This window comes from Cydia amplana, chromosome 10 (genome assembly GCF_948474715.1).
Source record: "Cydia amplana chromosome 10, ilCydAmpl1.1, whole genome shotgun sequence".
Lineage (NCBI taxonomy): Eukaryota > Metazoa > Arthropoda > Insecta > Lepidoptera > Tortricidae > Cydia > Cydia amplana.
This window is the reverse complement of record NC_086078.1, coordinates 9,089,147-9,114,971: the sequence shown is the minus strand read 5'-3', so window position 1 is coordinate 9,114,971 and position 25,825 is coordinate 9,089,147. Positions and strand designations below refer to the sequence as shown.

General features: G+C 36.1%; 1 protein-coding gene across 2 annotated transcripts in view; it reads right to left on the bottom strand.

Moving 5' to 3' along the window:
- Window positions 1-14,376: 14,376 nt before the first annotated feature.
- Window positions 14,377-25,825, bottom strand: part of LOC134651420 (uncharacterized) — a 94,690-nt gene continuing 83,241 nt past the window's right edge. For both annotated transcript variants that reach the window (XM_063506523.1, XM_063506524.1), the window contains 2 exons: window positions 16,319-16,428; window positions 14,377-16,232 (listed from right to left, as the gene is read on the bottom strand). In XM_063506523.1, the coding sequence (XP_063362593.1) occupies window positions 15,873-16,232; window positions 16,319-16,428 (470 nt within the window). In that variant the 3' untranslated portion in view covers window positions 14,377-15,872. The remainder of the gene's footprint in view (window positions 16,233-16,318; window positions 16,429-25,825) is intronic.

Sequence of the window (25,825 nt, the reverse complement as noted above, 5' to 3'; positions counted from 1 at the left end):
AATAACCGCACTTTAAATATTCACTTAAGGGAGAGACAGATATTATTTGTCTGACAAATTCTTCGCTAAAAATTTGTTAATTATATTACACATCTCGATAGGATGGTACTTACATAACGTGTTTATGTGGCGTACTGCAATGTCCATTGTAAGTTCCGTACAAACGCGATTTTCACACAATTTTAGATAAAACTACTAATGCAGAACGAAAAGTTGTATTTAACGAAAAAACATTATGTTTAGAGAGGTAAACAGTCAGCCCCGTGACGTACTCCTTATTTATTGCACCTGTTGTGTGCCAGCACTCCCTGCCAGCATTAGGTAGATAGATAGATGGGCGTTTTTGTCTTTGTTGTCGTCTACACTTTTTTTTCAAAATGGGATTTTTTATGTTATTTCTACTCAGAATCACGAACTCTTTCTATCCTAATAGGAGAAAAAAAGTGTCCGAAAATTTCCTTACATTTTTCGATCTTCGATCTTTCCATTCCGCGACCGCCATACAAAGTCTATGAAAAATGGTGACGTAATGGAAATAAAAACCTTAGGACACTTTTTTTCTCCTATTAGGATAGAAAGAGCCCGTGATTCTGAGTAGAAATAACATAAAAAATCCCAAATTTGAAAAAAAAAGTGTAGGGGACAACAAAAAAAAACGCCCGTGTACCAACTAGTTCAAAGTCATATTTTCTCGTGTAACAGGGGTAATTGACACATGATGTAAGACATCACTCACGAATTAGAAAATCATTTACATACATAATTATGTAGACGATGCCGTCAAAGCTTCTTTTGATATTTTATACACGTGTTCTATAATAAAGGAAGAAAAAGGTACTCGTAATATTATTCATTATTGACCTTCAGAATTCACAATTCACACAGACCGACACGTTTTACATTTCGAGCATTATTTTTTACATTAACATTACAATTGCAAATTTAGCAAAGGCTACGCCTTAAACACGCATGACATAAATTATTTTCAAGCACTGAACATTAAATATCCTCATTACGCGTCGGAACGCCTCCAAAACTGTCGATGCATATTTTAGAAGCAGTTCCGAGTACAACGGTACAAAGAAATATGGGAGCAACTTTTAAATTTCGTGCTACAATTAACCGAGGAATTTCGTTATTAAAGTAGGGTAAAGGCACCAGTAGTCAGCCCTATAACGACTTTTTTAAGTTTGAACGTTCGGCATTTCTACAGGATTAGTCGGATAATTAAACAAATGACATGGTTAGATCAATTGTTTATCATAGTTTTAAAACAAAATATTTAAAAAAATAACAATCCTCTTTATAATATCTCTAATTAAGTTTAAACAAAAAGTGGCACTTTTCTCCAGTAGTCAGCCTCCAAAATCCAGTAAGCAGCCTCTGTGTACCCAGTACTCAGCCTATATAAACTATTCATAATAATTATATCAAAATCACTAATATTTATATCAAAATCAACGATATTATAATATTTATTTTTTCTTTATAATTTTTGTTATTGTTATTGTAGTTAGTTGTAGTTTTTAAGTTTAGTTTATAATTTTTTGCATATATCAAAATCAACGATGTTATAATATCTATATTTTAGTTATTGTTATTGTAGTTAGTTGTAGTTTTTAATTTTAGTTTATTATTTTTTTGCTTATATGTATTACTTGTTTACTTATTTAATAAAAAAAAAATCTTATAGGTACATACAATTCTTATGACACGAAATTTGTTGGCCATAGGTACTTAACTAACACTATTCTTGCAAACTAAGAATCGCAATATTTATTTTCTAATAATTAATCCGTCAAAAATTAACAAGGTAAATCCTAATATATAATTATGTTCCTAGTAGGTATTCGGTAAAAAATAATTAAACGAGTCTATTCAGATCTAATTATCATTTTATCATTAATAAACAAAGTCGTATTATACCGACCAGGAAAAAGCAAAATGTTAGTTATGTATAGTTAACGTCAAAACTATGTATACACTTTTGAACCTTATTTCAATGAGATAGGGTTTAAAAACGTGGATATATTTTTGGCGGCGACGTACCAAGCAAGGTCAATGGCTGAGTACTGGATCAGCGAAACCCAGTGGTCAGCCGCATTAAAACGTTATTTCAAATGCGGCTGACTACTGGGTTTTACTTTAAATTGACTAGGGCATGCCTAACTAAATTTGAAAATGTAAATTTAACGGTTCTAACGGTCGCATTGGCTCGAAAATAATAAAATAAACGAATAACCCAAAGGTCAGCCGTGGGGGGCTGGGCACTGGATTCTTTGGAAAAAAGTGTTATCCAGTGGCCAGCCCCCTCAATTTATAAGTAAAATATTGATATTTTCATTCAAATATAATGCAATCTAATAGATAAACTAATAAATAAACCAATCATTAACAAAAACAATAACTTTTAACATTAAAACATAGTTTTTCTTGCCTGTTAAGAGAACACCACGTGCAGTAAAAAATATGGTGGACATGACACTATTAGACAGGTGGAAATCGGCCTGTTTCGAGAAAAGTCGTCGACATCTCTTCTAAATACCTAAAACTGGTATGGATGTGTTCCTCGTGATCTCTAGAATACGAAATGACCGGTTTTAGTTTATGGAAAGGGGGACGGTTCGAAAAAAAGGGGGGCAAAGATGGCGGCCGACCATTATTGATATTTGTTCACATCTTGAGTCCTATGGGACCGATCGGTTCGTGTGAGGTGTCGTTTGAAAGAATATTAAACGTGCTATTATTGTTTCATAATAACCGTAGTCATAACTGTAGTCGTTTACAATAGTAGTTTATGCAATAGTGATATAATAAGGGTTCTTAAAATTCAAGGGTCGAAGTTACAAAACGAGACGTAGTCGAGTTTTGTAAAAAAAGACCCGAGAATTTTAAGAACCAATTATGAGCTGTTGCATACATTACTTTTTCTATGACAGCTGCAGCAAAAAAAAAAAAAAAAAGTCGAGTTTTGTAAAAAAAGACCCGAGAATTTTAAGAACCAATTATGAGCTGTTGTATACATTACTTTTTCTATGACAGCTGCAGCAAAAAAAAAAAGAGAGAGAGTTATTATTAAAAAAAGAGTTATTATTAAAAAAAAAGAGTTATTATTAAAAAAAAAAGAGTTATTATTAAAAAAAAAGAGTTATTATTAAAAAAAAAGAGTTATTATTAAAAAAAAAGAGTTATTATTAAAAAAAAAGAGTTATTATTAAAAAAAAAGAGTTATTATTTAAAAAAAATTGAGTTATTATTTCAAAAAAAAAAAGAGTTATTATTGTAAATGAAAACATACCTCTTTCAATCAAGATGATCGGAACTTGTATCTTTAAAAAAAATAAAGCAGTTGTATTATACTCATAAGATGACTGCTAGCAGTCATCTTATGAGCCTATAGACAAAGCATTCAAATGACATTGCTTTAGATATCACTGTCAGTCATTTAATTGACACATTTAAGTGCTGGAGTAGAAAAAATATTTTAAAATATTTGATTTTATACCGTGCATGGATGGCATAAGTACTGATTAAATATGCGCCTAACTCAATAAATTACAACAATACCGCAATTATTTTATTACAAAATATACGAGACATTTCATTAGCTTACCAAAAACATAAGTTTTATTGGCGTATGATATTATATAACCAATTAATAACGAATTTTGTTCAGCATGGGTCACTACGCACCGTCACGTAAATGGCGGGCGACCGACGTAAACTTTTCATTATTTCTCGGGTTCTATTTTATTGATCAATTGCTGATAGGTACCATTTGAAAGGTTATTAAACGTACAATAAATGGTTTCTAATAGCCGTAGTCATAACTTTTGTAATTTACAAAATATTTTAAAATATTTGATTTTTTTACCGTGCATGGATGGCATAAGTACTGATAAAATATGCGTCTAACTCAATAAATTATAACTTTACTCCAATAATATTCATACAAAATGTACGTGAAATTTCATTAGCTTTCCAAAAATATAAGTTTTATTGGTGTATGATATTATATAACCAAGTAATTACGATTTTGGTCAGCATGGGTCACTAAGCGCCGTCACGTAAATGGCAGGCGATCGGCGTCAACTTTTCATTATTTCTCGGGTTTTATTTTATTGATCAGTTCGTGATAGATACCATTTAAAAGAATATTAAACGTACTATAATTGGTTTTCAATAACTGTAGTCATAACTTTAGTCATTTTCAAAATAATTGAAAACATGATTTTTTACCGTGCATGCACATAAGTACTGCTAAAACATGGTTCTAACTTAATAAATTATAACTTTATCGCAATTAATGTATTTACAAAATATACGAGACATTTCATTAGCTTTCCAAAAACATAAGATTTATTGGTGTAAGATATTATATAACCAAGTAATAATGAATTTTGTTCAGCATGGGTCACTGCGCACCGTCATATAAATCCCAACAAACAATTAGGCGACACTTAGCACCTATTTTCTTACCTAAAGACAGCCTGGCTCTAGAATAGCTACATCTATAGTCTTAGTTTACAGTTTACAGGCTCTGGTGAGATAAAAGTGTTTAAAAGGTTCATCTAAAGATTTAAGATCTACAGTAGCTGTTTTGGGCGCTATATTGCATGTTAAGCTGCTAGTATTATAGCTTATAGCTCAAAGTGAATTGAACAACCTTAACATCTATATGAGTAATAATCTGCAATTTGCACTTAAGGTTCTAAACGTGTGATAAAGCCTTCTACTTATAGCTTTTTATATCGCAATCGCTACTTAACTCTCTTGTATGACTTACAGTCGAACAGAGAAGTTATGAGTCGCTATTATAGATCTAAGATCATGTAGTTACAGACGAGCGTTATTTAAATACCGTAGTACATCTTATAACTGTCAATAGAGTCATACTTACAAGCTAAAACTACAATGCCAAACGCCAATGAATCAATAGGTAAGCAAAAACTATAAATTAGACCGTAAAATAAAATAGTAAATAAATATAATATAGATAGTTTACTCAATATTGACCTTATCTTACTATTACTATACTTAAAACCGGACTTCACGGATAGTTATTATGTGGACATACGCTGCTACTCAAATAGTAGTCACTTATTTTGCATCCAGGGAGCGTGCGGCGACAAATATCTCTTTAACGCCACAATCTCACTAAAAAGGTGATTTTAAATTATTAACTACGGAGTGGGTTTGAAAACGTTTTACGTGTAGACGCGTGAGTCAAATAACAACACAGATATTAAGTAGGTACTTCATATGCAGTGGTTTTGCAATCATGAAAGCTACGAACTTAACGATGTTATGAACCTAGAACTGGGCTTTTGTCAAAAGAGTCAAAATATACTTAAGTTTCCTGTGATAAAAAAACAAAACAAACAAACCATCATTTATATCGATATTTTATCATTTTGGATACCTACATTATAAAATGTACTGTCAAACAATAATAGAATGCTGCTGGTCTACCAGGCGCTCGCCGCGCCGTGTGTTTGCTTGCTTGGCGAAATTGGTGGCATACCTACATATATGTTTATAGTTGTACGGTAACTAAACAATATTTTTGGAAAGTTAATAAATAGTTTGCTGATTTTACTCTAAAAATTTCACGCTATATTTACTACATTATCTCTTTCTCAAATTATTTCAGTCACTAAGCAAACCTCTAAGGTAAAAATTAAACATTTTCTTTAATATTTTTAAAATGGTTATTTTGGGCCTCAGATTTCAATCAATCGAGTATTCACAGAAAATTTAATATGCTTGCAAATGGTATCCACCATGTATCAGAAAAATAGAACCTGAAATATAATGAAAACTCAACGATGGCCGGGCTCCATTTACGTGACGGTGCACAGTACCCATGCTGAACAAAATTCATGATTACTTAGTTATACAACATTATAAAGCAATAAAACTTATATTTTTGGATAGCTCATAAAATTTCCCGTATATTTTGAAAATATTTATTGCGGTAATGTTATAATCTATTGAGTTAGAAGCATGTTTTACCAGTACTTATGTCCATGCACGGTAAAAATCATATATTTTCAATTATTTTGTAAATGACTACAGTTATGACTACGGTTATTAGAAACCAATTATTGTACATTTAACATTCTTTCTAATGGTATCCATCACCAATTGATCAGTAAAATAGAACCCGAGAAACAATGAACAGTTGAGGTCGGTCGCCCGCCATTTACGTGACGGTGCGTAGTGACCCATGCTGAACAAAATTCATCATTACATGGTTATATAATACCATACACCAATAAACCTTATGTTTTTAGAAAGCTAATCAAATTTCTCGTATATTTTGTAATAACATTAATTGCGGTAAAGTTATAATTTATTGAGTTAGATGCATGTTTTGTCAGTACTTATGCCATCCATGCACGGTAAAAAATCATATATTTTAAAATATTTTCTAAACGACTACAGTTATGACTACAGTTATTATGAAGCAATAATAGTACGTTTAATACTCTTTCAAACGACACCTGAAACGAACCGATTGGTCCCATAGGACTCAAGATGTGAACAAATATCAATGCTGGTCGGCCGCCCACATTCCCCCCCTTTTTATCGACACGTCCCCCTCTCCATAAACTAAAACCGGTCAATTCGTATTCTAGAGACCACGAGGAACACATCCATACCAGTTTTAGGTATTTAGAAGAGATGTCTACGAAAATCGTGAAGGAGACGACTTGTGTTTAATTTAACTCCAGACTATATTGCACTCGTCGACAAACAGCACCTGTATGAACGAGTATATTTCTTCCCCCCGTTCCCTCACCGCACCTGTCGTGTGACGTATTAACCAATAAGGAATCAAAGCTCCTATTTGAGTACTCGTGATTTGTTTAAACGAATATACCAGATATTTATGACCAATAAACGACTCAAAAGGCTGACTACTGGTACCTGGCTGGCCACTGGTGCTGTTACCCTATGTAAGTATTGTTAAAAGAATACACCTCATACTTCATTCGTTGCTTGTTGCTTCCCAGCTACTTATAAAAAATGGTGACTACGATATGTCAATTCAGAAGGTCCTACAGTTGATAAACACAAGCTATTATTGAAAATTTTTTTGCACAGTCACGTTTGTCATTGAGATTTTTTTTATTTATTAGATAATTCTACTAATCCGTGGCATTCAGCATATGCACGTTTACCAAATTTCAGTTTAATTGCACTATACTACTCGTAGCTAGTGGTTGGAAAATGTTTTCAGTATTTTTATAGGTACGGACAACTTGTACCAAACATCCTACTTATTTTATTTTTATTTTTTTATTTTATTGCAATGCATATGTCGTGGCCAGATCTTAGAATTGATCATTTCATGATGTGGCAATCAATTCATGAAATGGGCGGTTGGCCACATCACGAACTAAGCAAACCTAACCTAACCATATCATGAAATGATCAAAATCTGATGACCTGGCTACGACACATACATTTTTGTTACCAAATGTGTAAGGAAATCTGGTAACAAAAAAGGAATGTTTCTTAGAAACTTTCTGAGACATTTTGGGAAATGTGGTGGAAGTTGTTCAGCTTCATGTATCTACTTTACCAGCATACCAATTATTATAGAAATCCGAGATGTGATCGAAATGTACAAACTTTTTTAGAATTGCTCAAATAATGAAGTTAATGTAGTTCACTGAAATATTCCCACGGTCACAACTTTAATCGTAGTGATTTTATGGCATGTCATCTTAACAAAATATAGTACATTAATATAGCCAACAGTATCTATCTATATAAGCAGTAGTGATCGCACACGGTAAGGTCACGCTCCATCAGACTACAATCCAAGGCAAGAGTATGCCACCGCCAGTGTTGGCCGAAAGTTAATGCGAATTGAAAATGTTGGCCATTAACCATTATAAATTGAACCTTAAACCGTATCGGACGATTATAGTTTACGATTCAATTTATAATGGTTAATGGCCAGCATTTTCAATTTGCATTAACTTTAGGCCAACACTGGCCACCGCACCCTATGCAACATCTTTGTCTTCATATCTGGATGCTATCTATGCTAATAGCAATTGTGCACGCTACGGTCATCTGAGAATATTCTGAAAAAGCCGTATCTTCACCATTACCGCCTCATATCATATGCAAATCACCGACAACTTGGATGCCACAATTACGGCCGGTGATTTCACTTAATTTTTCGTCTCCTATTTCCCTTCATTTTCTTCGGTATCTTTTTCGTTTATGATCTCAGCATAATAAACGTATATTGAAGGTGATGATTTTGGGTGGTCTACCTTTAAAGTAATGATGTTATTATTTATATGGGGTTATTAATGGAGTGTGTGCCTCTCAACTGTCTCATCAAGATAAGTTTGTTTTCAACGAGAACTCATTAGTATTTATCGGATGAACGATTGACTTTTAATGTTTATCTTCGTTTTAGATGTTTGAATTCGTTAGATTTGGGATCAGCCAAGTTAATCTTAATATACGACGTTGGTATCGCATAAAGTTTTTTTTTACTTTAATTAAGAGGAGGAGAAAATTCGACTATGAGACTAGGAGATATTTTTTAATTGAGAGATCAGTTTCCTAAGAAGATAGAAAGAGTGGTGCAAGTTTTAATTGGAGTACCTACGAATTGCGATTGAATTCGCGGGAAAAATTTAACAAAGATAATGAAAAAATTAAAGTTTTCGAATCTAAGTTCATTTTAATACATTTCGGGTCAGTGCGGGTCACGTCACAAAGCCAACCAGTCACCGTGGGAAACGGGACTATTTGCCCGGACATTTTGTTGGCCTCTCGAAGCCGACCAAACACTAGACGCCTTTTGTCCGAAAATGTAATGGGAACAGATAAATAATAAAAAAGGAGACTTCAATGGGGCGTTAGACGTCTCGAGAGAGCCACTTAAATGAACGACGTATGAACAATGTTGGATAAGACATCCTTGACAAATAAATACCAATGGGATGAGTGATAATTAGAGGAAAATTTAAACGATTTAATATATGGTCCCAAAAGATACCTGGTGACATCGAAGCCAAAGTTTTGGCTTTAAAATATATTCATGAGAGTATTGCTTCCGACTTATTGTCGCGGCATACCAAATCTACAATTGGGTTATTGAAATCGTTTTAGAAATTAATTGGATAACAATAGTATAGGTAAGTACGAGTGTAAGTGCCAGCCGGGCTAGCACATGATTGGCGCAACAGTATCTCGCGGGGAGATAGACTACGCATCCCTCTTTTATTAACATAATTAGAAAAAGACAGGTAGTCTATCTCGCCGCGAGATACTCTCGCGCAAATCATGTGCTAGGGGTGCAGGGGCATAATGCCACTAACCACCATGGCTCCATTAAAATATAAGAAAAAATTGCAACAACCGAATACAGAACCTTATCTTGCTTGTAATCGTCGGCAGGTTAACATCTTTGGTAGTATTTGATTACTAAAACAATTGATAAATATAAATGCTTTATTTTTTAATATCGTCAACTCCTCGGCACTCCTGCTCCGAAGACGGCCTCAGAAAATATCCGCAAGCGAACCTAATGGATATGTAATACCCGACGACTTCAAACACACGAGTGGCGTTAAAAGGACTCGACACAACACAATATTTTTTAACGTATGGTCTAAGCATAGACAGGATGCCACATGATTTACCTCGAGGACGAACAGCGCCATGAAAAAGTTCGATCGCGCTCCAAAAGCACTAAATTTTCTGGATGTTCTAAAACTAACATTTTGTCGAAGAAAATATGACGCGACAACCTACCTATCCTGTTCAGATAGACCGACTTAAAAAATTATGAATTTCTGATTATTCAGAATAACACCCAGCGAATTCACAGTCAGCTGCATACAAACAGTCTATGCAGGGGGGTCACCACTCTGCAGCTGACTGTAGATTACTTACCTACATACAGAACATAAATTATTATCACACCAAAAAACAAAGATGACGAGACTAATGAAAAAGCGGAAACATTTAAATCCTTTAATGTTCTTTCCTCTTATAGTATGAGGTTCATTAAACATGCACTCTTCCTTGGCTTGCACCAAGCGGCTAGACCTGCAGTCCAATATTTACCAAGTGGAGTATTTTTTGTCAGGCCCAGCAAGGGTTGAATGGCTAGGGTGTTTGGAGAGACGAAACAACCTTCATCATGGAATTCCTTAAATTGTACCGCAACAATATAAATAATATAATAAAGGGATCTCTATTGTTGCGATGACAAGTGAGGGTTATTTGGACTGCTTTGATGGATCCAATGTTTGACGGGATTAGAGGAAGGAAACATGTTTTTTTAGTTTTAATTATAAGTCCGTGATGCCACTTATGCCCACGTTTCGTTCCCGATTTGGTTGTTTAATAGTCATTTTATAATTTTGTAGTTTTGACTGTTTATGGAACGGAAAATATGTCTGTATTGTTTGTAAATATTTCGTTTTGTAAAAAATGATAAATATGTCAGTAATTTTTACAAGAACATTAATTGTGCTTTACCTCTTAAAGTACCTAACCGGATTGATATGAGTTCTAGAGCGCGTGTCTGTTCAAGTTCAACAAAGAAGTAAGCTGCTGATGTAGTACCAGATACTCAAGAACTTTAGAGAGGAAAGGAAAAATGGGAATGGGGCGGTAGGAGGAAGTACTGGCTTTTTGGTAAAAGAAAATCGGTAAGATTAAGGTAGTATTTTATCTCATATCTAAACTAGTTATGCATCTAGGTACATTTTAAGAGTTATCAGACCAGAAAATTAAAAGCTTTTTACTAAATTTTCGATTTATCTAAAATCCGCAGCTCTATAAAAACCGTATTTTTATTCCTTTCGCATTTTTTGTTTCTAGAGTATTTTAATCGTCAAAGTAAATAACAAAAAATCTCAAAGCCAAGGTTACTTAAAGCCCAATTTTTGTATTAAAGCAAGTACTAGAGTTGCTAGCGGGCCGGGAATGTTTGCTGACCTCTCCACCGCTATTGTACAGAGTCGAGGGAAGCGCGGCTAACCCAATATTTGACTATAACATTATAATTTTAATGCTGAATTTTTATTTTCAATGTTCATTGTTTTTTAATCGCAATTTGCTAATTACCCATTCAAGTCATCCTTCAATCTCTGTTCATGAATAATAATCGGGTACGTAGAGGCAATTTGGATGGTAAATATGATATTGATTTGAGTCTCCATGTACCTTTTCCATTTATTAATAAATCGTTCACCTCTTCATTACTCCCTCGTTACCTTTATTGTTGTAGGATAATAATATAATACCTACCTAGCTCAAGACGTGGAGATTTCCGTATTAAGACTTCACTTTTCAACAGGTTGATGTTATGACACTAGGTTTGGTAGGCTTTATTATTATGACGGTTTATGAATGAATATTACTTACTCCGATCCGGAATCTCCAACATTCATCTATTACCATCTCAGTAAAAAACTGAAATAACCACTCGCTATTCATGATACCTCCGCTAGCCAGAACTACTCAGACTCAGAACCTGCTTTCGGATGTTTGGTCAAACGGTTAACGCCGGCACCAACTAGTTGGGCATCATCCTCGATTAACGTTACATTTGTATGGCAAACAACACTTTCAAGTTCAACATCATCAGTTAGGTAGTTAGGTTAAGTAGGCTATTTGCTACAAAGGGGAATAGATTTCATGTTACGTAAGCCAGATACATTATGCTGTACCGGGTGTGGCCTATAACACGAGCAAATAATTAAAACATAGATTGTACTCCTCAAACGGAATTATTATTATTAGTACCATATATAATTTCCGTGTTACTTTTTTTTATAAATATGCGTTGAAACTTAAGGTATGGTAAACGTAAGGTATCTTCGTATCTGGATCTGAAAGATTTTAAAGATGCTCACAACTCACTTCGCTTTCGTATTTTACAAATATGACTATATACTCTATATAGGTACCTACGTCCCTTTCGTTTGCGGTATTACGGGAAAATATGTAGGCACCGTAAACATTTTGGCAAATAGGGTAAAGTGTGTTGTCTGCATAAATCGTGGACGTCATGCTGTTTTACTGGTATATTTATTGTATATCTATTATCTAAAGTCTTCCAAAGCGACTTCCAAATATATTTAATTTTAATAATATGTAAGGAATTATTCCAGATAGGTTTATATTTATATATAAGATTATTATTTAGAATTCCGACTCGAAATAACTAATATTGTTTTTAAAATTTATCCTATCTGATGTTCAATGTTCCTTATAGCTTCGTAAAACCTCTTAAACATTTCCAGAACGCCTTTTCCCAAAAGTTTTAATGTGTACTTGCATGAAAAGGTATTATAAGATGGAATTTGTCTAACACAATAAACCAAAATTCCTAATTAACCCTCGGCACTGTACACGGCAGGTGTGGATACCGGCGCACTATGGGCTACTTAGCACTTACATCAGTATGTTAGCGTCCACAAACATTATCGACGAGATACGGCGTTGTATACTGACTTGTGTGATTCTTGTTAGATAGAGAAGTTATGCTCTAGAGACTTTTGGTTACAATATGCAAATGAGCTGCTAGAAAGCAAAATGAAACCCCACTTGGTCCACACGCCCACCACTAATGTGCTTGGAAACACACCCCTGCTTCCTATGTCCCTCTAAATCCATGTTTTAAACTCTAAGCGTCATTTCCAAACCTCTCTATAATATAATAAATAATTAATATAAAGACTACTTTCAAAAGGCCAACGTCAACGTTAACAAACGTACATATATGTATTGAAAACTACTTTGGTCTCATTTCAATTCAGGGGATTAATTTTAAAATAAGTAGATGAATATAAATTCCAGTCATATCGTCAGTACTTATCGAATTATGCGGTCTTCATTACCAAAGGAGAAGACTACTAAATTAATTACAAGACTGAAATTGTAACTGATGCACCTTTTGATTAATTGGTGTTTCTAGAAGCATTAATGCGTCTTTAGTAGAACTACTTAAATATCTAATTGTCAGATTTTAAACAAAAAAAAACAACGGGCTGCACTCCAGGAGTGCCGACAGAAGTGAAAACTCAATGACATCTTACGTCTTACGTCTTACGCTCTCGCAAGTTTAACATTTTTTCCCCACCACAAAAAGTGCACAGCGCCGCTAAAGAAGTTCTCACTTCAAAAATCTCTAGTTCGAAACACGACACGTTATTCAACGTTAAACTCGTGCCATAATACCATTTATAGTTTTCAACAATATTCACGGTTAATTTTGAGTAACATCAACAATTTTATAGACACTAAAATGACGTTACCGTTACGATTTATGAATACGTGTTGCAATACATTTATAGCGTGAAACTTTACCCTTTATTACTTCTTTGACGAATCACGTTACAATACGAAATGAGAATTATTATACATGTAGTTGTATACTTGGTTTATAGTTTTTCTCACGTGTTCAGTCAGTGTCAGGGCTCTCAGGGTTCAATTTCAAAAGACAAAGCCACGCAAAATGAAACGCATCTACAATATCTATCATAAAATATGACAAAAACGTTTAATACTAGTTACGGCCACTTCGTTTCCAAATCGAGTGTTGATTTCGAATAAGATTTGACCCGCGGACCTTTATCTGTGCCCTATCCTACTACATCTACAACTACACAATCGTAGGCTAAAAAAAAAACAAACACACACAAAACTGTAACAAATATTTGAACATTAATTTAATAATCTGGCAAAATGTATAAATATAAATGATGTACATAACGTTCTAAGATCTTTGTCACAAAACAACAACTCTGCTGCCTCTACGCAACAGTACTCTGCGCAGGTGCTAATCGCGCCGCGCACGCGCATTGCTCCTCCGCTACACTCCTCCACCTCCCAAATGTATTAAGAACCTAACAGCTTCTCGGCTGTGACGTCGTTTAGTAGCGAAAGCGTTATCTGGTTACATTTCACCCGCGACCTCTTCCGGCCCACTTATTGGAAATCTCGCCCTTTTTTCTGACCGCCCCTGACCGGCTACTTTTGAGTAAACATAATGCCAGGTTCCTGATGTAAGACAGATTTACAGCCTTTTTGATCCCGTGGAACTTACTTGGCAGAATAAAATAAAATCCAAGCACGAATGGTGTTTTACTGGTTGATGGTAGGTACTTAACTAAGTGTCCTTACCTCAATGTGTTAGTTACCTATGTACCTATGCTATGTATGTTTTTATGAGTAGTAATAATAATATATTAAATGGCCCGTTATGTCCGTTAAAAGTACACATATTCTTAAAGAAAAATATAAAGCATTAGCTTAGATAGGTATACCTAAAGTTACTTTTCTCCATTGGGTAAATGGCATACGGGAAAAAAACAACAGGCATTTGCGAGTTAAATATGATTTAATTTCGTAATTTTTCTTAGCAATTATATGATTTCGATCTCAGCATCTGATAGGTACTTATAATTAGACACAGTAATACATTAGACAATGTCATCGCGTTGACATACTGTGTTAAGCGCATGGTCGGGAATTTGTTTTACACCCCATTGTGTGGAATGTTTGCCGTGCGCCGGCGCGGCGTTGCAGTTAACATACATTTATTGATGGGTACGGGGAACCAGTCGGCAGCTTTACGAGGACGAACACTCCAACAATCGGAATATTACTTTTTATTTGAATACACTGAACAGTTTTCTCCGCCTAATGTTAAACATTTTATTTTAGTTACTCCAAGTTTACAGACATACACTTAATACACTAGTTACAATGCGAACACAAAGTCGTACACTGCCACCACACTATGGCACAGATCTTATTAAAATATTAAGATTATAATGTCCTCTATTAAGTATGGATATGAAAAAGTAATTGTACAAGAAGCAGAAGTATTGTCATTCGTTTGTTAAGTAAGTATTTAAATTTACATTAATTCGAAACCAATAATTCAAAATGGATGACGCGAAAACAAGGACAGAAAAGAGATTCATAATAGAAACCTATCACTCTCAGATGAACTCTTAAAATAATATGTACAAACGTCCAAACCAAACATTCAATAGGTACCAAGTTGAACATAAACTACTGCACAATGGGAATGTATAGTAACCCGAGAGAACTAGAGTATGAGCTAAGGCTAGCGAGCGGGAGAGAGCGATTGGTTTTACACCCATAATTAAATACAAAACATTTTAATACAACTTTACAACTAACACCTACGTTTACAAATTCCGATTAAAGTCTTTTGATAAATAAGTATGTAAACACAATTATTTCATTATATTTACAAGCAGATAACACAATTCGTTCTTAAGTAACAGTAAAGCATATAAATAATAACACACTGAGAATTGACGTGAAGGCGTTTTGCTACATTCATGGCGAGCCAGCCCAAGCATGCTTGCGCGGCCGAGCCGTGGCGACCGAGCATGCGCGGCGAGCGGCGGAGCGATCGGCGCGCGCGCCCGCCTCCAGTGCGGTGGTCTGTCGGAAGACTCGTGACTAGCGCGACTACTATTTACTCTTTCCACAGAAAACCTTTTTTTCCTTTTAGAGCACGAGTCTGACCGCAGGCACAAGAGCAAACGAGCGCCACGATATTACACGACCTTAAGGAATTTCACAGCTCCGAACGACGTCCCGGCTCGGCTTTTTTCCTCCATTCAAATGTTTGCTCTCTCGCTTCAGCTACCATTCATGCGGCGTTTGAGCCGCCGCGGCCACCGCGACCGAGCCCTAACTTAACGCTATCCAGTCCTCGTCACTGTAATAATACTGCGATAGTTGACTAATACTCTGTCCACTCACAAGGTCCATCGACAGCTGGCAACGGAACGCGCGAAGCGTTGAAGCGTAAAGAAGCTGCTAAGCTAAGGCACCTACGTGCCGTTGGGGCTCTTCCGCCGCGGCCACTGCCGGCGGTGGTGGTGCCGCACGCGGTACGGCGGGCTGATGGAGTTCTGTGGCGGTGGCCGGAGCCTACGCTGGCGCCACTTGGGCGGGTCGCCCGCGAGCAAGGTGTTGTGTCGGTTGATGTCGAAGTCGTGGGCCTCCTTCATGAAGGACAGACACTTGTGGCTGCGCTCGGGGAGGAGGCTCTTTCCGCGCCGAAGCTGCAGACCGCGCCGGTTGAAGCCTATATAGCGGTCGGTGTTCTTCACGAGGTGGTATCTGTTGTAGCCGTCCACAAACTCCTCTTTGAAGAGGCAGTTGGGCTGTTTCATCGCTTGGGCATGCGTCTGTGAACAAGGAAACGAGGTTAAACGAAACTTTCTTGAACAATGACAGTACATCATGTCTTTATTAAAGGTAAGGATATGCTTACCAGTCGCCTGCCGACAAGTTTGGCCTTGTTGAAGCAGAGGTACATGTCCTGCACGGGCGAGTGGATGAGCAGCTCGAGACTGTAGCCGCGCGAACTGATGGTGAGATTCGCTGCAACAAAAAACGTTTCAAACTTAACAAATTGCTGATTGTGATAAAATAAGACCCAAAAAAAGGGCCATTCTGAGGCAAAATTGCAATTTCTATAGTTAAAATTATTAATTTAATTCCATTTGATTCAATTTAATTCGTTATTAAAGTAATAAACAGACTCATACATAAGATTATCTCATATCGATTTATATAAATTGATCATTGAATATTTAAAAAGACGACTACAATTAGAGAAATTCTATCTTTCCTCCAAGCCCTATTAAAGGATTCAAATGACTTAATTAAAAATGTAATTAAGCTCCAAGTTATTAACATCCAATCACGGACTACCAAACTTTCGTCTCACACGCGCTTCAATACATTAATTAGCCTGATGTTTATTAAATAGAAAGTAAATATTCTAAGAATTCTCATTTACATGTATCGACTAATGCTTACAATATACTACCGGTTTAAGCCAATAGAGCTTATGAGGTTTTACGAATTAAATGCGTATACGCCGCTTTGGCTTAATGCTTTTAAATAATGACGCGCCGCCGCCTCATGCGTCGGTCACATAGTAAATTCAATTACTAATATGAGGGAGAGAGTAAGAGTGTCAGGAGCGACAACTAATGACACTGAACGCTAATAAAGTATAAAAATAAAATGTCAATAAATATTAATCTATCGCTGGACATTCAATACTTGAGGTGTTAAGAGTTGGGTTACATGTCGATGATCTTCGGGTTTTTATTTAAAAATATTAATGAGATATTTCACTTTGAACAGTTTGAACGATCCTAGAAGTACAATATGTTGATATATATTAATTATTATAGGTAATATACACAAGTCAACTTAATTAGTGTACCGCACAAAACTTTGTTCGCGGTACACTTATGGAATCACTTCGGTCTTGCAAATCAGTTTTTTTTTAATTGTCTTGAAGTTCCAATTTCAATTTGGTACTCTAAACTTTCAGCATTATAAGAAAGGATATATCAAACGTCATTTCCATCTTAAAGTAATAAAAAAGGCGATGCACTGACATTTAATAATTGATAAAATTAAATTTACATGAATATTATCAACTTTCACTGCAACATGTAAGCCCGCCGCGGTCATCAATGGGTAATGTAAGAAAGTTCGTCGGAATTTGATGATCGCGCGAGGGGCCGAATAAAAATTAATAAAATAAAAAGGCCAGGACCCGATGGTCAAGTCAATTCAATTAACATTTGGAGAAGTGAAAACACTTAGGCACACCGTTGGGTCCATTGGAGACATTTTTGATATCGTGTTTATATGAAGTAAAAAGAATAAAATTCACTGTTTTTAATTTTTCGTGATAGCCTCAACATGAACATAGTAAGTGATAAATCTCGGACTTTTTCAGCTTGTTATACATATATACTGACTAATAATGAGTACATATTTGGGAAACCCAAATTACAGTGTACCTAACACCTTACAACCTCGACTTAAGAGCCAACAGGAGTGGTCATTTCTCCATACAAACGTACTCGACTGTTTCCTCCGTGGGTTTTGAAGCTAGAGCAATGATTTTTTCAACACAGATTAATATTGTCAATATCTGTGTCGGACCGTTTTGCTTTTTTTGATATTTTTGTTTTTTAAGGCGCTAGAGCCCTTCAAAAATGGCCAAAATGGCTTAATTGACTATGCCGCAATGAGAGGCGTGCTATTCAAAACTGATATCAATTAGTCAAAAAAGCAAAACGGTCCGACACAGATAATGTCATTATCATTTAGATTTCCAAATTTGGTTACGATTGGTTAAGTTTTGGAGGAGGAAACAGTCGAGTACGAAACCTCGATTTATGAGATTTTTACGCAGGATTTTTCGCCTTGTCCTTATCGCACTAGTTTTAGGAGCCGCTTCCGTTAGCGAGACAGGTATATTTACCTAAAATATTTAAATCTTAGCTCCTGTTGGCTCTTAAGAATCGCGCACGGAAACCGTAATTTCAGAGGAGTTTTCCCGCGAACTCTCCGGCAAAGTACTGTAAACTGTCGACAGGGAACTTGTAAAGGTTTTTGTTGAAAGGAAGTATGGTTTTCTTCAAAAAAAATATGTTAAGGATTACGTATTCGCTCGCTTTTTATGAGCTACAGAGGGTTCGCTTCGCTTGATAGGTCAAGCAAAGCGAACGCCTAAACATATTTTGTTTCGGTCAGGTTTAAGTGACCGCAGTTTTTCACTTGTCTTTGCCCCACACTAGCCTTCAGCGTGTTATGTGATGTTACATAGATTCCAAGCGAGCAGCGGCCTGTCAACATTGCCCAAGAGTTAATTTCGAAAAGACAACAAGATCCGCCGCAAACGAGTCTTTGAGCTCGCCGACGCGTGAATTTTCTCTTTCCTCGCATAGTAGTTATACTGTGACAATATTTTTGTGACACTCTTAATAAGCTAGTTTCCTATGAGGTGAAATCGAAAAGGACTTTTTATAAGAACACCACATGTTTTCTTAATTCATGAGTAAGTACAAATGTAGAATTATAACAACATATTTGTGCCAAAATCTGTGATTGAAAACGAGCCCCGAGAAAAGAAATACGATATTGTTGTTTAAAAATGAAACGTTTTTCATTGAACAACCTCTTCTTTGTGACTGTGACGATGAACCTAATGACCCTTTAACCTATTTTAGGACTGACACAATTACACACACATTTATTAAGCATCGCCACGCATCGCCTATTCTAAACGCCAGTACACTGGAGAGCAAAACTCAAGCATGTGTAGTTACTCCGTGCAAGCGCGCCATGTCAGTAAATGACCAATCGGGGGTCAACGGCCGGCTATCGCACTGATAGTAGCCGTATCGATGTAACTAATCTCGGTACTCCCAACTCACCTGCATTTAACGGAGCCGATATTTTTGTGTACATAATAAAAATTTCCTTTTATTTTCTCGTCCTTGTTTCAAAGTGCAACATATAATTATGTTTTTCTACTCCCGTACTTTTATTTGTCATTTAAACGGTTGTGCACGCACCTTTAAACCCCTATCTTATAGTTGTCAAGACAAGTCTTTAGTCTATTCCCCAAAAAAGTATTTGTGCATACATACAGTATCTTTTTGGCATTTTTACGATACTTCGTGTAATCACCACTTAAAAAATATTGTATGAAATACATTGTTGCCAACCTAATTTTAATTGTCATCTCTGATAGATGAGTGAACCACAGACATGTTTTTTTTTTCATTTCATTCATTCTTTTCCCGCCTGTACCCTCCATCTTTGCTACTTCTTGAATGAAAAATATTTGTTAAATTTACAATGTTATTTCAAAGTAAGTGCTTGGTCGTAGAAAAAGTATTGTATGCAACGTTGTTTAACCGAGTCAAAAAATACTCGTGGCGTCTTTATTAACAATATTCGGCTTCGCCTCAAATCGTTACTCACGCCACTCGCCTTTTTTGACCTCTCTTAAACAACGGTTGCATAAAATACTATTTAAACATTTCCCTAATTCATCTGTTTAAGTTTATATTTAACGTATCATCGAAAATGACGAAAACAAAGATGAACCAAATACTTTTTAATGTGAAACTGTATAAACCTGGTAAATGATAATGTCCGAATTTTCATGACCTACTTTAAATAACGAGGTCTCGTTATCAGCAAATATCGGCAAATCGAAGATAAAATGGATTGAACTCGAATCCAAGACCAACGAATTTCAAATCACAAGCTGCTGTCTTACACTTCAAAATTAATTTTCGATTACATGCTATAAATTTAAGGGGACAAATGTGGAATGCGATAACTATACTAGTGACAGTTTGTGCCAAAGTGGATTCCTCTGTTAAGTGGACACTTGCTCTAGAACTCGTACCTATAACAACTGACACTTGATATCAATTAACTAAAATGTCCCATTTTCTTTTATTTTTAAAAATCGGTCGCGGCGTTTGCTACAATGTGGAAACATTTTGGAGCTCTAGAGATTAGCCTGGCAAGGTTATTCTAGTACATAATATACCTAGGTGTGTAGGCTCTACAGTATACATGACTGGCTTTATATTTAATTAGATAGAAAGGAGGCGTAGACGAATTTAAACTGTTGTGAGACATGCTAACATTGAATAATTTTACGGTTTAGACTCACTTGTTTTAAGTCACTCGCGCGACATATTTCGGAGAGCCTAGGTCTCCTTTCTCAAGCACTAACAGTGCGAGCAGCGTTCACGACGGCCGTGTATACATACAGGTCCGAAATATGTCGCGCGAGTGACTTAAAACAAGTGAGTCTAAACCGTAAAATTATTCAATGAGGCGTAGACGATTACGTGGTTACACTTTTAAAGTATTTGTTGTTTCATTATTGCATTTTTTTCAAATTGTATGTATGTATAGAGGTGTGTTTATGCAGTTCTTATCCGTTACTCTATTGCATATATTGTCTTCTTCTTCCTCGCGTTTGTCCCGGCATTTTGGCCACGGCTCATGGGAGCCTGGGGTCCGCTTGGCAACTAATCCCAGGAATTGGCGTAGGCACTAGTTTTTACGAAAGCGACTGCCATCTGACCTTCCAACCCAGAGGGTAAACTAGGCCTTATTGGGATTAGTCCGGTTTCCTCAAGATGTTTTTCCTTCACCGAAAAGCGACTGGTAAATATCAAATGATATTTCGTACATAAGTTCCGAACAACTCATTGGTAGGAGCCGGGGTTTGAACCCTCGACCTCCGGATTGTAAGTCGCACGCTCTTACCGCTAGGCCACTAGCGCTTATATTGCATATATTTATTGTAATAACAATGAAATTACATTTGACCAGGCTACCGATTAATTTCTGTAATAAGTCATTTAGAAAGATTATACACAATACACCATTGTAATTACACATATTTGCAAATAAAACACTTACTTACCTACTTAATATTATGCATTACCTGCGTTTCATCAACAATATGCAAATATCATCATTTCTGTAGTAGGTTATTCTAATGTTATTGCACGGAGCGAAATGTGAACTGCGACAAACCTAATTAAATATAAATATTAATACACATTATACATACAGATGTAAGTATATCTCAAACTCATGCTAATGTACCTTTTTTTTGTATACCTACTCGTAGATAACTTGGACAGACTTTGGGCCACCCACCCTATGCTGCTAAGCTTAGCAGCATAGCTAAGTAACACCAAAAAGAAATAAGGGTGTTTTAATTTTCGTGTCGACAAAATAACCATGAGTTAGGCGCCGTGGGGCCGTAAAGTAGCGACTCGAGCGGTCATCCGAGCTACCATGTAATATTTAAAGCATGCCCATTGGCTATTTGAACCCTTCGAGGTCCTATAAAAACAAGAGTTATGACGTATACTAAACATATTCTTTCGTTTAATACGATTATACCTAAATCATTACAAGTTTTATAGTTGTGGCAAAATTTGAGTTATGTATAATATAATAATCTAGACCATGTCGTTTGTACGATTTGACACATGGAGATATCACAAAGCCATGTGGCCATAATTATTACCTATTATGTTTATCCAGTAACGACTATCAATGATATTGGTATTTATTGTCATGAAAACATAGTAATACCCTTAGTAATTATAAATATAATATCACTGTTATTCAATCGTGCCAATCCAAAGAAATTATGGTGGACACACGGTTTTGACAATCATTTCTACCCTGCCCGACTTCCTGAGTTTTTACACTATACGCGTGTACACAGTTCAGCCCGAATAAGTTCTTTTTACGCAAAAGTAGGTACACAAATATTTAATACCACACGATCATCACATCTCTATTAAACGACGTACTGTGTTCCTCCTGGCTAGTTAATTGTTACAGCTAGATAAGCCACGACTATAAACGTGTCCCACGTAATCGCGGGATAAGCCGGCAAATCCTCCCGCTGCGGTAGGTAAGCATTTGACAGGAATCTTGAAGTAAATTCCGGAATGCTTCCTTGCTAGCTGAACGTAAGCATAGAAGCGTCCGATACGGGATTGGGCCCATAGCATAATTTACACCAATTGATGTTTTTATATTGTTTGTAGGTACTCAAATAAGAAGTTTGAGTGGCGCCATTTTCTATTATTTTCGTGCAAAACGTGCCAAAACATCACGACGACATACATAACAAAATTATCGGCTTACTGACGCAGCGGCGCGTGGCATCTAAAATGGCATTCACTAAGAATACGTGAACGGGTGTTTCACTATTATGTACATGTCCATGTGCTGTAAACCATCAATATTTTTTTCACCATACCAGATGGGAAAGGCTCTCTTTACCTTTCAAAAGCTGATGAGAACGTTGCATTTAATCTACAAGAGTGGCACAGTAAGTTGATGCAAAATTTGATTGACCTTTAAATGATGTCTTGGAACGATTTGTAATTTGTTAACGTGAGTATTATCCTCGCGTTCGTGTATTAGAAAAAAATTGTTTACTAAACTATTTTTATTTGAAATTTGTATATTTTAATGCAAAACGACCCATTACGGTGGACATGGACATAGCGGCGCGTGGTAATTCCTAAAACATCATTTTCATAGTATGTAAAGTCATATATTTAATTAATTAAGTATATTAATACGTGAATGCGTATGTTTATGCTTCTATACATGATCATTTGCAATTACCTACAAGTCCTACAAGATATTTTACATATAAAACTATCTTATTAAAAACTACATGGGATCAGTGATGACACAACAGACGACGACGACTCTTAGTAGGTATTATAATATTTATAATACAATTGTACTAACATTTTAAATTTTAAAATGTCGTAGTATGGACACGTGCCACAGAAGCTAGCGCCCCCCGACGACAGGAAAGCACCGCTTAATATTGTAAACACAGATTCATAGACACTGTAGAGCGACAGATAACCCCCAATGCCGCAGCCTCTGTCAGTAAGAAAATGCGGCATCTAAAAGCGTCAGTGCTTGATCCTTTAAGCTAATCTGGATAACTTCATCTGTGGGCAAATAGGGCTGCGAGATGAAGATATAAGGTTTGTGTTTCGTAATGAGTTTACTGCAGTTGTGTATTTTTCCATTCTTTTGTAACTTTTGTAACCTTTGATTTGAACATTTGATTTTATTTTTATTTGAATAAAAATAATAATATATGTCGAACCGTTTTTATAGAAACGCGGCTAGCCGTGACTTGTGACATGTCTGATGTCCAGTCAGACACGTGACATGTCAATGAAACTTTTGAAGCCACAGACATATATCCAAATAGAACACGCAAAATACCTACCTTACAGGTCAATTGTGCTCATGCTCTGCAGAATTTCTAAACAATATTTATTTTTAAGAATCTCTTTTTATTCTTTATTTTTGACGTTTAAGGTTTTTTACAAAGCTTGTACCGTTAATTAAGCCGTCAAGTTTGTATTCGGCTCATTGCTGACAATGCTATACGAAATATAAATTTATATGTCCTCAATGTGTAGTTTCTAATTTATTTGATTAAATTGTAATGGATTCCGTACTAAGATCATATGCGTCGCTCAGATATTGATGTTTGGGTTTACTGGGGACAAAGAGATAACATTAGACAGCAGTTTTACACTGTGATGTAGGTAAAAGATTGACTCTAAGACTGGTAATTCAAAGGTTGTAAATCTACAATACTGTCCGCCGCATTCGTATAATTGAGAAGTTTATACTTCAATTAATCTAATATTGCTCCTCTATCCCCAATTACCTACTTTGATTGTACTTGCAGCATCTGCTCATATATATCTGTGCGTCCATAGGTATCACGTAAACAAGATATTGAATTAATTTCTAATCCGAGATAACCACAACTACAAGAATGCATGTTAATGCCCACTATGGACAGAGATGATTGTATATCTTATGCAGATTGCAACATATCGTGTTCACAGAACTGTCAAATCGCATCTTAGGTTATCATAAGTTAGATTACTCATATCATATTGCCGTCTAGCCAGATACAACCACAAACACTGTGGCATTGACACTAATACTATGTGTGATTCACTTAATATACTACTCAGTGTCTTGATGTTGCTGAAGTAAAGAGCATTTGTTGCATCCTGATGTAACCATACCCCAGGCACGGATTATATAATAGTTCTTACGAACAGATACTTATCTCTCAAAGAAAACGCAAATACCTACCGTTTTGATACCTACACAAAAATACAGATAAGCAGATGATAAGTGGAGTGACCTTCAACGCGCCGCTCGCCTCACCGAGCGCGCCTACACAACTCTAGGGTTTCCCACGCTTATTTCAAATACTTTGGTGTCTTAGTTAGATATCTAACTATAAATGTCTCGTAAAAAATATTACCTACAACTTATTTTTTTCTAAATAGTACCTACGTAGCTTGTAGCTCTCGTAAAAATGACGCGGTGACGTGCGTGCGTGAGCGCGTGTGGCAACCAACTTAGCTGGCTTTTGTACCGCCGGCGGGGCGAGATTCCTAGGAGCTCGCGCGGAGAGTTCCATAGGCCTGCCCCGTGCCTTGGTTTGTCTGGTGCCATGGGTTTGAAGTTGATGGGTTGCGTTCAAATCACCAAATATCACCAAGGGGGAGGGGGGTCAAAAATAGGCCAAATATGAACACAGGATTTCTGGACGACCCGTTAGACTATATCGTTGTTGTTATAATTTTCTTCGAGCCGAGGCGTTGTCGCGACGCCGGCGCACTTGTGCTAGGTATGAAAGTTTTTATACAGATCCCATTTATTATATCAACCCTGTGCATCTTCGTTAATGCAACTCAACATTAATCGTATATATTTTAGTCTAATGTCTTATAGAAAACGGTGGAACAGATAATTCAGAGCCGGAAACTGCCATAATTTTTTATGATGTTGTTGAGCTTGCTTATCCATAATAAAATTAAGTAATACCTAATTGGAATCAATTAAGTAATTAAATATTAATCAATCAATAACACTATTGATTATCAACATCCCGGTTATATCATAGATGTCAAATAGTCTGCATCTATTATTTATTTTTAATTGTTATTAGTCTGTAAAAAATAGTTTGACTAAAAGAAAAAGAAACATTGACCTACAATTTAAAGAGAAAAGATAAGGATAAATGAATCAGACCTAAATTCATGACATAAAGGGAGTAGGTGCAAGTGCTCAAAACATCACAGTAATCCATTATTTGGCAGTCAAAAATCGTCTCTAAGAAGATGGCAATAAAGCCGTGCTAAAATCTTGCTTTGGGTGTTATCGCATGATAATGAGAAGGGACAAAATGCGGTCGGAATCAGGTCAGTCGCATACGATAAACCGACGACTTTCGATAATGGCCCACAATGTAGACAAACAATGCGCTACCGTACACCCGGGATGTAACGATACCGATACCGATACGATATATCGGCCGATATATATCGGCATCGCC